At 40.6% G+C, this 12,407-nt stretch overlaps 1 protein-coding gene across 1 annotated transcript in view; it reads right to left on the bottom strand.

The window, feature by feature from the left end:
* Positions 1-1,187: 1,187 nt before the first annotated feature.
* The window catches only part of dennd6a (DENN/MADD domain containing 6A), a 14,379-nt gene continuing 3,159 nt past the window's right edge, over positions 1,188-12,407 (bottom strand). The window contains exons 2-19 of the mRNA XM_019879326.1: positions 11,742-11,780; positions 11,621-11,663; positions 8,734-8,846; positions 8,210-8,290; positions 8,023-8,128; positions 6,095-6,174; positions 5,966-6,025; positions 5,814-5,869; positions 5,250-5,372; positions 4,488-4,583; positions 4,056-4,150; positions 3,908-3,973; positions 3,521-3,585; positions 2,560-2,649; positions 2,308-2,471; positions 2,018-2,120; positions 1,595-1,669; positions 1,188-1,497 (exon numbers count right to left, since the gene is read on the bottom strand). Of these exons, the coding sequence (XP_019734885.1) occupies positions 1,366-1,497; positions 1,595-1,669; positions 2,018-2,120; positions 2,308-2,471; positions 2,560-2,649; positions 3,521-3,585; positions 3,908-3,973; positions 4,056-4,150; positions 4,488-4,583; positions 5,250-5,372; positions 5,814-5,869; positions 5,966-6,025; positions 6,095-6,174; positions 8,023-8,128; positions 8,210-8,290; positions 8,734-8,846; positions 11,621-11,663; positions 11,742-11,780 (1,587 nt within the window). The 3' untranslated portion in view covers positions 1,188-1,365. The remainder of the gene's footprint in view (positions 1,498-1,594; positions 1,670-2,017; positions 2,121-2,307; positions 2,472-2,559; positions 2,650-3,520; positions 3,586-3,907; positions 3,974-4,055; positions 4,151-4,487; positions 4,584-5,249; positions 5,373-5,813; positions 5,870-5,965; positions 6,026-6,094; positions 6,175-8,022; positions 8,129-8,209; positions 8,291-8,733; positions 8,847-11,620; positions 11,664-11,741; positions 11,781-12,407) is intronic.

The raw sequence follows: 12,407 nt of genomic DNA on the forward strand, positions 1-12,407 counted from the left end.
TTTCTTAGTTTGAAAATAAAATTTTGTCAAAATTTCACATGGTAAGTTTTTAGCAATTTTGAAATTTCCACCAAATTTCCCATGTAAGGTTTTCTATAACTTACTAGGAATTCAGAAATTTACTGTAAAATTTCCTCTGAATTTCCCATGAAAAGCTTTCGATAACTCACCAGAAATTCAGAAGTTTACTGAAAAATGTCCGCCAAATTTCCCTTGAAAGGTTTTCAGGAACTCAAGGAAATATAGAAATTTACTGAATAGCCACGTTTCCAGAAATTCACTGGAAGTTTGTCACCAAAAATGAAAAGTGTCCATCAATTCCCCCATTTAATTTCACCAATTTCAGAAATGTACAGGAATTTTTCTGCTCAATTTAGACAGAAATTTGGAAACGTCCTCATGGAATTGCCAGGAATTTTCCAGAATTTAATGTCAAATTTTCTATATGTTCCATTTACTGGACAATTTTCTCCAGCAATTTGCTGGATTTCTTTGCAGAAATTTTCAAGAAGTGACAGGTTTGATTTTATATGTTTATTTTTATTTCCAAAGGAAATTTTGTTGCACAGTTTCTTTTGGGAAACCTGAAGCCATTCTTAGAGAATTGCCAGAAATGAAACGTTGTCACCAAAACATCCATGAAAAGTTTCCAACAATTTTCCCGAATCTCAGGATTGCACAGGAAAATTTAGACTAAATTTCCTATGGCAAATTTCTGAAGTTGAAAATATTTGATTGGAATTTCGAAGAATGTTCCAAAATTTTGCAACAAATTTTCCTTTCGTTTGTTGTCATTTACTGGACATACTGAATCAAATTTCCTGTGTGAAATTGATAGAAAACAAACACAAAAAAGACTACATTTCCAGATAGACAGGGCTAAAAAAAAAAAAAGAAAAAAAAAATTCCAAAGGAAAATCTCGTGAAATTTCCTTACACTTTTCTTAAGAAAAGTTTGTTTGAGCGGAACTCTGTCAAAGATTTTTCTGTCACATTTCGCAAGAAGGGTCTCATTTTCTGGAGGGTGGCATGACCTAGATGCAGACGCCTGATTGGCGACTGCCAAACCGAGTGTGTCGCTGGTGCTCGATTGTTGTTGTGCTGTTTATTGGATGTTAGTCCTGTTGAAAATATAAAAATTAAAAGCACCACTATAGGCTGCTTGCTTACTAGTATCTGTGATATTCTTTTTTTACAAGTATACACGGAGAGAAGTGCACTTTAAAAGCAAATCTTCAAAAAAGAAAAGCCTTGTCAAGTGGCGAGAAAAATCCCTCCGGACATTAGGAAATGATCGAGAAAACACAGAGTGTTCTTCATGTGTTAGGTGGCCATTTTTTTTTTTTTTTGTCTTGGATTCAAAGTTCAGGGTGTGGTGGGTTTGTGGAGGATACCCTGGAGGTCTTCAGGCAAGGCCAGGATGACGCCGTCGATGTGAGCTTGCAATTTGGCCAGCGTGCCGGTTCGCACGGGCAGATGGTCCTTCTCCGCTTGACTCTGGGGGAGGAGGGGCGGTGAACACACACACACACGAAAGTGTTTTTCTTCTTTCTTTCTTTCTTTTTTTCTTTGAGATTCAATTTCTTCTACTTGCCAGTTTCTCCTTCAACTTGAGGACCAGATCCACCGTCTCCACCTCCGAGTGCCTCTGGACTCGCTGCTGCAGGTCCTAACAGAGACATAACATCACAAAACTCAAATTGGGGTTGCACAACATTTGATGGGGTAAAAAGCTTTAAAAATCCAATTTTTCCAAGAATACAAGTAAGATTGTTTCAAGAATAACCTTTTTTTTTTTTTTTAAGAATAAAGGTGTCTAAAACGCATAAGAATATGACAAAGTTCTTCAAATAGGACTTTATTCTCATAACATCACTGTAAAATGTAATTGTAACATTGGGATGTTTTTCTTCAAAAGCAATTCACGTGGTTTCATTGGTGGGGTCCTTGGAATGCAAAAGCATTTGAGACCTTCTGTTTGATAACACCCGAAACAACCTTGTTCTTCCTTCCTCACCTCCTCACAGAGCGCTTCCAGGTGCAGGGCCTCAAGTTTCTGTGTCATCTCCTTCCTTCTGTTACGGAACCAGCCGTCAAAGTTGGGAGATTTCAGGAATTGCCTGTGGGACACCGCGTTACAGGATGTGAGGACCACAAAGGCACGCGTGTGCGTTGGGACGCAGGGAACACATGAAAAACACTTGGACAACCCGCGAAGAACCCTATTAACAGCAATTTGCATGAAGCTTAGCAGACGGGAGGCCATTTTGGCCACTCTGTGGCGGCGCACGCGCAACGTGGACGTACTTGTAGAGTCCGATCCAGTCTCCCTTGAGTCTGGAGGTGAGCTGCGGGCCGGCCTTCTCCAGCGTCTTCATGAAGTCCTGCTGGACAAACGGCCGCAGCAAAGGCGGACTCTTCCACGGGCTGATGGACTTCTGCAGCGGCATCAGGCTGGCCACGTAGCGCTCCTGCTCCACAGGCAAACAAGCGTAACGCTCGCATCGTCAACTCGCCATTGTCATCGATGACGAGCGTTCACAAATTTTGGGCGCGTACCAGGGGGATGATGAAGCTCTGCGTCAGCTCCAGAAAGTAGCGCCGCAGAATTGCATTCTGGGCCGCCGAGGGCCTCTTCTGTTGAACACCCTGACAAAAAAGGCAGGAAGGACTAACTGTCAGAGTCAAATAATATTTTGACGAGATGCTGCATCATAAACTCTTTGAGCCACATTGAAATACAAATTCCTTAATAGGAATCCGAATGAGAAGCGCTCGCTCGCAACAGACATTGTCATCAGCAATTTTTTTTTTTTTTTAATGGAGAAAAGTATTGGCCAGTTCTGGTTTGATCTTTGAGCTTGGAGGAAAAAAAAAAGAAAAAAAAACATTAATAGTGATGGCCAACAGATGGCAGCATGTGGAACGGCGGAGCTTTGGAAAATCAAGTGTTCCAAGAAGTTTGTAAATGATTTTTGTCATATTAATTCTAGTATAAAGAGTATCAGAAACAATGACGGATTATTTAAATTTTGAAGTAGAAGTGGTGAGGTATTTGCATACATAAACGCGCATGCACATGTATGCTACACATTCAGGTACACACGGCTAAATACTACTACTACTAAATAGCGTGTAAATGGTTTGTTAGGTCTCTCAGAAGTAAAATTGTTACACTTGTGAATATTTGTTCGGTAAACACATTATTTTGCCATCAAGAGCACATTTGCAGTGTTTTTGTTGACATTTAATGGACGTGGGAAATAAATCTTTTCACAAAAAGCTTGTTTCCTGAGTTTTGTTGGTCCAATACAGATAGAAACAAACGTTTTTCTTGTTTTTTTTTTTTTTTGTTTTTTGGTGCGTGTGTGTGTGTGTGTGTGTGAGACATATTAAAAAAGAGAGTGTAATCTTTCATTTGGTAGTTTCTGTGTTTCCAGAGTCATAAAATATTCGGTGAGAGCCTTGACAGATTACTCAGAATGTTTGAAATTGGCTGGCACACAACAAACGTGTTTACCTTTTGGAGCTGCTTGATGATTTCTTCATCTTTGTTGAGATATGGCTTGTATGCTGTATATACACCTGGAAAACACAGACACACACGCACGAGGTGAGTCCACGCACTGAATTGTCTGTGAGTCTGCTGACTTGAATCTGTCAAGTAAATGATCTGAGTCGGTAGTGTTTCTCCTGAACCCGTGACCTCGTTCAACAGAATCAATCAATCAAGTTCCAAATGATTCAGAATGAGTCTGATGACTGAAGTCCGAGAGATAAGACATCTAGTCTATTCATGAAGACCGTTGCCTGATTTTGCCCCTTCTGCTTCAGAATAGAAGTGACGAGCTCGAGTTCACCTTCCCTCCCCAATTTTTTGTCGACGCAGAGGACGAAAGAGGTTTACCGGGTTTGGAGTCGAGAGTTTTCAGATTCTTCAGTTTCTTCACTTTCATCTGCTTGGCCATCTCACCTGTGGGGGAGTCACGATTTAACACCCCCGCACAACAGTTAAAGGCTCACATGATGGCGATTTGGATTCTATTTCTACTGACCTGCTTGCTTCATGTCGCCGATGCGGATGATGTGAGGCCAGTGCTGCAGCGTCTTGGCAAAGAAAGGGTTGGTCACTCCCAGGATGACTGACGGTCTACGGGCAGGAGTGACATCACGACTCGGCAAAAACGGATACATATGTCCCGTGACTTACACGTCGAAGTGGTTGCACCACCGCATTCGAAACCGCAATCGAAATGCAAAATGATACGAATGGAAAAGCCATTCATCCATTTCAGCCACCCAAAAATACATAACTTCTTTTTAGGTCCCTTAATGCTTGTCATAATAAAGAACATTTGACTGCAGTAATATGAATTGTGTGTGTGTGGTCCCCATAATGCTTGTCATAATAACGAACATTTGACTGCAGTAATATGAATTGTGTGTGTGTGTGTGTGTGTGTGTACGTGTGAAGCATTTGGACTCACGGAGCCTGCGTCCTGGTGGTGTACTCCTTGAACTCGCTGTCGTGGATGGTGAAGTACGGCCGGAAGTCGCTGCAGTAGCGCAGAGGAGACACGCAGCTACATGCAAAGAGAGCAACGCTATTGAAGGCAGCCGGGGGCCTTATATTTGGGGGTAAAATTCAACAACGGGCGCAGATCGATGACATCTAACATTTTTTTTCATTTTGTTTGTGTAATTCTCATTGAAAATTTTGCTCAAATATTTTATTTTCGTCTAATTGTGTATTTTCATTTGATATTTGTCCATTTTGTATTAGCTTCCAATATTTTCAAAGATTTTTTTTATCTGCAGTATATTTTAGACACTTTTTGTCCATATATGTTGCTTTTTTTTGGAATATTTTTGTATTTTGTATATATTTTTTGGATAATACTGATTATAATGGAATCATAATAATAGTTATTATTATTATTTAATAATAATAATTAATAATAATGTCAAAAATAATGTGGGATTTATTTTCTAATCTTGGTGAATTTTGTTTCTTCCTCGTACTCTTGTATTTCCAGACAATTTAATATTTCGAATATAATTTCTTTGTCTGCCACTATCCCGTGCAAGTGTAACTCAAGTTTCGACTTGTGCCGCTCCAATTTGCCAATCGCTGACGTATTTTCTTTTCGCGATATGCCGATCGTACCGACGGCGGTCCTTCGATTGCTCACTTTCAGTTTTCAGATCGTGTTTGAGGAAATGTGGAATGAATGGAATTTGGGTCCCACCTGACCAGCGCCAGCACGGTGTCTGACGACTCGGCGGGAGAGGGCGCCATGACAACGAGCGCCTCCCCCAGCAGCACCAGCTCCCACAGCATCTGGATGTGGAAGAAGACTGGAAAGAAACACCTGAGCAGACAAAGAGAGGCATCGTTATTTGGCCGGAATAAAGTTGTCCTTTTATGTGAAATAAAAGTTCTGCGATGTATCTTTTTTAAGGAGGAGAAAGTTCAGCGGTCTGCTTCACTATCACCGATTTGCAAGTTTTGAATAATCCAATCACAAAAGTGACCCAAATATCCATTTATCCCTTCCAGGGACAGCAGTTACGACAGTGGACATCTTATTGTGTTATCAGGTTAGAGGGTGCATGAAAAAGGGTTTAATACCTTGTCGATTTAGCGTACGGTACATGCAGTCGAAGCTCAGGTTACAAACTTAACTAGTTCAATGACCCCCCCCCGTCCCGTTTGTAACCAGTGTGTGGTCCAGAAAATAAATAAGTGAAAAGACAGCGCGAGAGCCCTAGCTCGAACTTCCACTTAGTGATATGTCCAAAACTAAACTCACTTGAAGAGGTCCACTTCATGGATGGTGGGCAGCACAATGGACACCAGACTGTCACTCTGGACAAAAAAAACAAAAAAACAAAAAAAAACAACACATTAAGTCTCATCAAAGAAAAAAAGATTTGAAGATAGACGACACAACTTTGTTGTCACCTTAGCCGACTGGACGAGCTGCGACGTTCCCGGTTTGTCGTAACAGGTCGGGATCCGCACCTGCGATGGTGCTCTAACATGTCAACACACTCCATGTTTTTCCCCTCGTGAGTCATTGAGCGCTCTTACCTTGACGACCACGCCCATGATGGGCAGCGTGAGGATTCTCCCCGGATGTGGTGTCGGCCAGCGGTCCATGTCGTTACAAGCTGTGAGGTAAAAAAAAAAAAATAATAATAATAATTAGTTTTATTCTACATATTAGTATATAGTCCACATGATTCCCTTCTTCTTCCACATTTTGGACAGATCCAAACTTCAAAATTATTGAAACCACCATGATAACTCTTCCCGAATTTCCAATATTTACAAAAAAAGGGGGAAAAAGGCCCCACATTATTATTTTTTGTTGTTGTATTTACCTTTAACTTCCAATTTCAAAACATCACAAGCAGTTTGAAGGAAGCGTGTCATTCAACGTTAACGAAAAATTGGGAACGCTTCACGATTGTGCGTGTCATCCTTGCGCTAGAAACCATGCTAATCTTTATGTAGCGTACCATCTGCACCGTAACCAGGAAGCGTGTTAACTAAAAATTGGATACGCTTCACGATTGTGCGTGTCATCCTTGCGCAGGGAAACCATGCTAATCTTCAGTAAAAAAAAAAATAATAATAATAATAATTAGTTTTATTCCATATATTAGTATATAGTCCACATGATTCCCTTCTTCTTCTACATATTAGTATATAGTCCACATGATTCCCTTCTTCTTCCACATTTTGGACAGATCCAAACTTCAAAATTATTGAAACCACCATGATAACTCTTCCCGAATTTCCAATATTTACAAAAAAAGGGGGGAAAAAGGCCCCACATTATTATTTTTTGTTGTTGTATTTACAAAATATAAAAATATTTATAAAAGCTGCAAACGGACTTGGAAGGTTAATAAGGAAGGTCTGAGGCCAATATGTAGCATACCATCTGCACCCTATCCATAGTCACGGTGCAGATTGTACGACCTACACAAGCACTAGGATAGCAAATACCATCAATGCACTACGTTATCACGAATCATTAAGAGACTTAACATCTGCAAACGGACTTGGAAGGTGCGCTGACTTTAGCACGTCGAGTATAAGGACACCGAAGGCTATTTGCCAAAGGTGAAGGGGTTGATGGGAAATATATGCAAATTATCTTGCAGACAACAGGTCCTGATTCGCTGTCCTCAACATGACTGCGGTGTTTGGAACGCTGTGGAGTGACTAATTGGCTTTAGTTTACAAACACCAGAATTTGTAGACTAGAAATAAAATAGAATATAAAAATAACAATATAAATAAGTCAGGGACAATACTCGACCATTTCAGCTTATGCCACGGCATGTCTGACGTCATTGTTGGTGATGCCGCAGCACGTCCAGAGCGCTGCCTCATGGATGCCTCAATCGAGGCATCTGCCTGTGCATTTCCTCGGTCCCTCGGGAGATGGCGCGACTCCATTTGACCTGCTGCCGTTTCTCATTGCACGATATCCTTTGCGTTTATAAACGGCTTGTTTTGTTCGTATGTGTTTGTTTTTTCAACAGAAAATTTTTTTGTTCAGATTTGAAAAAAAATATCCATCCATTATCTGAATATTTCTGTATTTCTTTCAATTTGCTTCAGTCTTTCCCCATTTAATTATTTTTTTTTTTTGGGAGGCCAATATGAATTTCTTTCAATTTCTGTCGTATTTTTGCCTTCTGTTTGGATCCAATATTTTTTTCTGATATTATTGCATATTTGGTGTAACAATCTTGTGGGGTTTTTTGGTCCAATACTGTACACTTGTCTACATTACATTTTTCATCAAATCTTGTATTTGGTACTAATGTCTTTTAAATGTGTAATAATATTAATTATAATGTGATGTATATTTCAAGCACTCTTGCTTTGGCAGTTGTGGATGCGCTTCGTAGCTAACAGTTGTAACTTTGGCAAATATGTCGTGGCTAACTGAAGTAAAAGGCAAAACGTGGAAATAAAGCCTTTGAAAGGAAAAGACATACCCGCCTCCAGACACGGTTCCTGTTTCTCAAAGTATTCTGGAGCCATGATTTTGAGGAGCGAGTGGAAGAAGGTCACATAGGGCAGCTTACTGATCAGGACCAGAGACTGCAGAACAGCGACAAGATGATTAATCAGCTCGGGGACAATTGTGGAACAATCTCATGTATCGATAATGGTTTCAGTCACCTTCTGGAAATAGCCTCTCTTCAGAGATTTGTCCCGCACTTGACGAAAATACACGTAGCCGTAATAATGGCCCTGCTCCCTCTGTGAACATACACAACATACTGTATACTCAAACTCACTCAAGCTCTACTTAATGCTCTCAGTGCGTAATGTTACGGTGGTTTACGATAATAAACACAGGCCGACAGTAATCCTTCTCTGTATTGGTTATGTTCGGGAGAGATCAAGATAGAGAGCAGCATTTCAGAGAGACCAACCTTAACGGTGGTCTAGTGGTCAACAGTGGAATTACACGCAAAATAAACCGGGCAGATAAAAAGCTATAAATTGTACAAAGGGTGTAAAAAAAAAAATCAGCTAAATCGCCAAACCACAAACCCAGAACCTGCAATAATGATGTTATATTTTGGTGGTGTTTGGAAGGTTCAGTATTTTTTGGAGGTCTAATTTGCTGAAACAAAGGTGGAGAACCACTGCTTCAAGTGTACGTTCGTACTGGTGCGTGCGTGATTGTGTGCGACAACCTTGAGGCAGGGCGGCGCATCCCGGTCACTGGTTTCCAGGAAGCAGCCCAGCGACGACTTCCTGTTGGAGCCTTGACGAAAGCGGAAGCAAAACTGGGTGTCGCCCAGGCAACCTGGAAGCAACCAGAGGGAGCCGGAGTGAGGAAATACTGGCCACTGAGAGGGGTCATACTAGGGATGACCCCATGCTAATATTTATGTAGCGTACCATCTGCACCGTAACCAGGAAGCGTGTTAACTAAAAATTGGTGAACTAAACGTTAACTAAAAATTGGATACGCTTCACGATTGTGCGTGTCATCCTTGCGCAGGGAAACCATGCTAATCTTCTCTGTATCGTTCCAATTTTAGTATGCGTATTACCGAAGTAACACAATATATGAGAAGGTCTGAGGCCAATATGTAGGATACCATCTGCACCCTATCCATAGTCACGGTGCAGATTTTACGACCTACACAGGCACTAGGCTAGCAAATGCCATCAATGCACTACGTTATCACTAATCATTAAGAGACTTAAAAGCTGCAAACGGACTTGGAAGGTGCGCTGACTTTAGCACGGTCGAGTATAAGGACAACGAAGACTATTTGCCAAAAGGGGAAGGGGTTGATGGGAAATATATGCAAATTATCTTGCAGACAACGGGTCCTGATTCGCTGTCCGCGACATGACTGCGGTGTTTGGAACGCTGTGGAGTAACTAATTCGCTTTAGTTTACAAAGACCAGAATTTGTAGACTATTATAAAATAGAATATATTAAAATAACGATATATAAAAGTCGGGGACAATACTCGGTCATTTCAGCTTATGCCACGGCATGTTGACGTCATTGTTGGTGATGCCGCGGCACGCCCAGAGCCTGCCTGTGCATTTCCTCGGTCCCTCGGGAGATGGCGCGACTACATTTGACCTGCTGCCGTTTCTCATTGCACAGTATCCTTTGCGTTTATAAACGGTTTGTTTTATTTGTACGTGTTTGTTTAAAAAATGATGGATTTTAAACAGACAATTTTTTTTGCTCAGATTTGAAAAAAAAATATCCATCCATTATCTGTACCACTTCATCTTAAAGAGGGTCGTGGGCGTACTGGAGCCTATCCCAGCTGACTTTGGCCAGTATGCGGGTACGCCCTGAGCTGGTGGCCAGCCATTGGCAGGGAACACAAGACAAACAATCATTCGCACTCTCAATCACACCTACGAACAATTTAGCGTGTTCTTGGAATGTGGAAGGAAACCGGAGTACCCGGAAAAAAACCCCATAAAGGCACGGGGAAAGAGACCATCCAAATTCCACACATGAAAGCAAAGGCCCGGACTCGAACCCCAGACCTCTGCACTGTGAGGTGCACATGCCAAACCTGTCAACTACCATGCCACCACTTTACACATTTTAAATATTTTTCTAAAAGCCTCTGCAGGAACAGAGAATTAAAACAATTTGATCAGCTAAATAGTCTCTGCCTGCAATTGTCATGACTGAATGAAATGAGTGGGGCTTGCGTGATGACCAACCATCATTGCCAGTTGCGCCTGAAGCGCACCACGCTGGAAAACCACTCAAGTGTACAAACTACTGTCACAAATACTTTACTTTGTCCCCTCGCAAGTGTTTGGAAGAAAAATGAGCGCATGAAGACGACGACTGAAAAAAATTCCAGCGTCAATGGCAAAAATGAACACCTCGTAAGAGGACCGATTTGGAAAAAAAAAAACATGGAAAATGTCAGCAAATCTTGCGAGCCTGCATTTCAGATATACAAATGTGTTTTACTTCTTTGGCTTTTTAGGTTTCCAGTGATGCTTGTGAAGCAAAGAATCTGTAGTATACCACGCAGGCTTCACTGCAAACATTCGGTTGGATTGAAATTTCATTTCATCTTTCAGAGCAGTGTGGCTATTGAACTAGTTTTTAGGTGCAATTCCCACCATCTTTTATATCTATATATTTATGCAGTACATTTTAATTACATTTAATTCATTAAATGATTTTTTAAAAAACATAATTTATGTACATTTTTTCATCCTCTTTTGTTGAAATACATTAACTTTAGATGGCAAAAGTTTGACAACACTGCAGTAACTGGCACATACTTTTAAGCAATCATTTCTGTGTCACAAAGCTTTATGAGCGACTTCTTTCATGCTGATGTCACACAAAACAAAACAAAAAAAAAAAAAAAGAAAACTATAGGGCTTGATAGGTTCTCAAGAAGAAACTTTGGCTCTCTGAGACTTTGGAAAGCATCAAGCTCTAGATAGAAGAATCAGAGCTGAAGACGTGAATCTTCAATGAGTGCCCTTGGGAAGCAGGATGAGGTAAATGCTCCCTTTGACACGGGACGTTTTGAAGTTCTTAACATTTTGAGCAAAATGTGACTTAATTAAATACTTTAATTAATTCACTGCCAGCCCAGGTAAAAACAATGGACCTTTGTTGTAGCCGTCAATGGCAGTGAACGAGTTCAAAGGATAAAATCATAGAAGTTTCACGGTATAACTCAGCTTCATTTTCCTTTTCGTACAACAGTTAACTTCTCTTTAGACTTGTATGAGTGGACAAAGAGTGTCAAATTGTTGGCCAATGAGGAATGGAAATAAAATCCTGGATTTTTTTTTTCCTCCTCGCAAATATCACATTTCCAATTTTAATTGTTTTTTTTCCCCACTTATAGAAAAAGCAAAGAATACAAAATTATTTCTGAATTTTCCTGATTCCAAGAGAACCATTTAATTTCTGCAAGATTTTTTTTGGCCAACATTAAGTTGCATGGAAATAATAGAAATCAAAGAAAAAAAATCCATTCCAAGTTAGCGTGTTGGTGAGTTATATTGCAAAAGAACTCAGGCCAAAATATTGTAAAAGAGCTCAAACCAAAACCTACCTGAGTTGGAGTCTGGGAAGGAGAGGTAGCAAATGCTCGTTTTCTGAGAGGAAAGCATGACAATAACAGGATTTACTTGTTGTGCGAATGGACCGGATCGTATCAGATCAAGAGACCTCACCTCTTTCTCCGACAGCTTGGAATGATGCGGATAAATGACCTGGAGGGGAGACGAGCACAGTTATCGCACCAAAAACGCAACATTTCAAGTCGTAGAAAGGGTTCTGTCAGTCGTCATCTGTACCTGTGGGTAAAAAACAAAAAAACAAAAAAAACAAAAAAACAAAAAAAGCAAAAAAGGACGTTTCGCTTCTCTCACAGAAGCTTCGTCAGCGGTAGACAACCCTGAAGTCTCCGTGAAGACTCCGGGAAGTTGCTCTGCGCTAAAAAGCTGAGCGTGGCCTGTTTGAGGACTGGGTGGGGATGGTTAGTCACGCCCCTATTGGTTTATTAGAGGCCCATTGGTTTCTAAATTCCCTATCATTGGGTCTTGATTAGGCCTATTGTTTGGGCTAAGGCTGAATAGCTACTTTCAGTTAGCCTGATCAGCATGTCTATGTCCCTTACTGGTCAACAAGTTATTGTAAATAGGAGACAGGTTAAATCTGATACCTCCTTCACGGTTCAGAGAGGGTGAAAATTTTTTAACAAAAATCGCTTCTTTTACCCCCCTTTCAAACCATCTCTTTTCTGTTCCTAGGATTTTTACTTGTTCATCTTCAATTGTGTGGTTTGGTTCTTTTAAGTGTGCGTATACTGCACTTTATCAACACAAATGGAAAAACAA

This window comes from Hippocampus comes, unplaced genomic scaffold, assembly GCF_001891065.2.
Source record: "Hippocampus comes isolate QL1 unplaced genomic scaffold, H_comes_QL1_v1.1 scaffold44, whole genome shotgun sequence".
Classification (NCBI taxonomy): domain Eukaryota; kingdom Metazoa; phylum Chordata; class Actinopteri; order Syngnathiformes; family Syngnathidae; genus Hippocampus; species Hippocampus comes.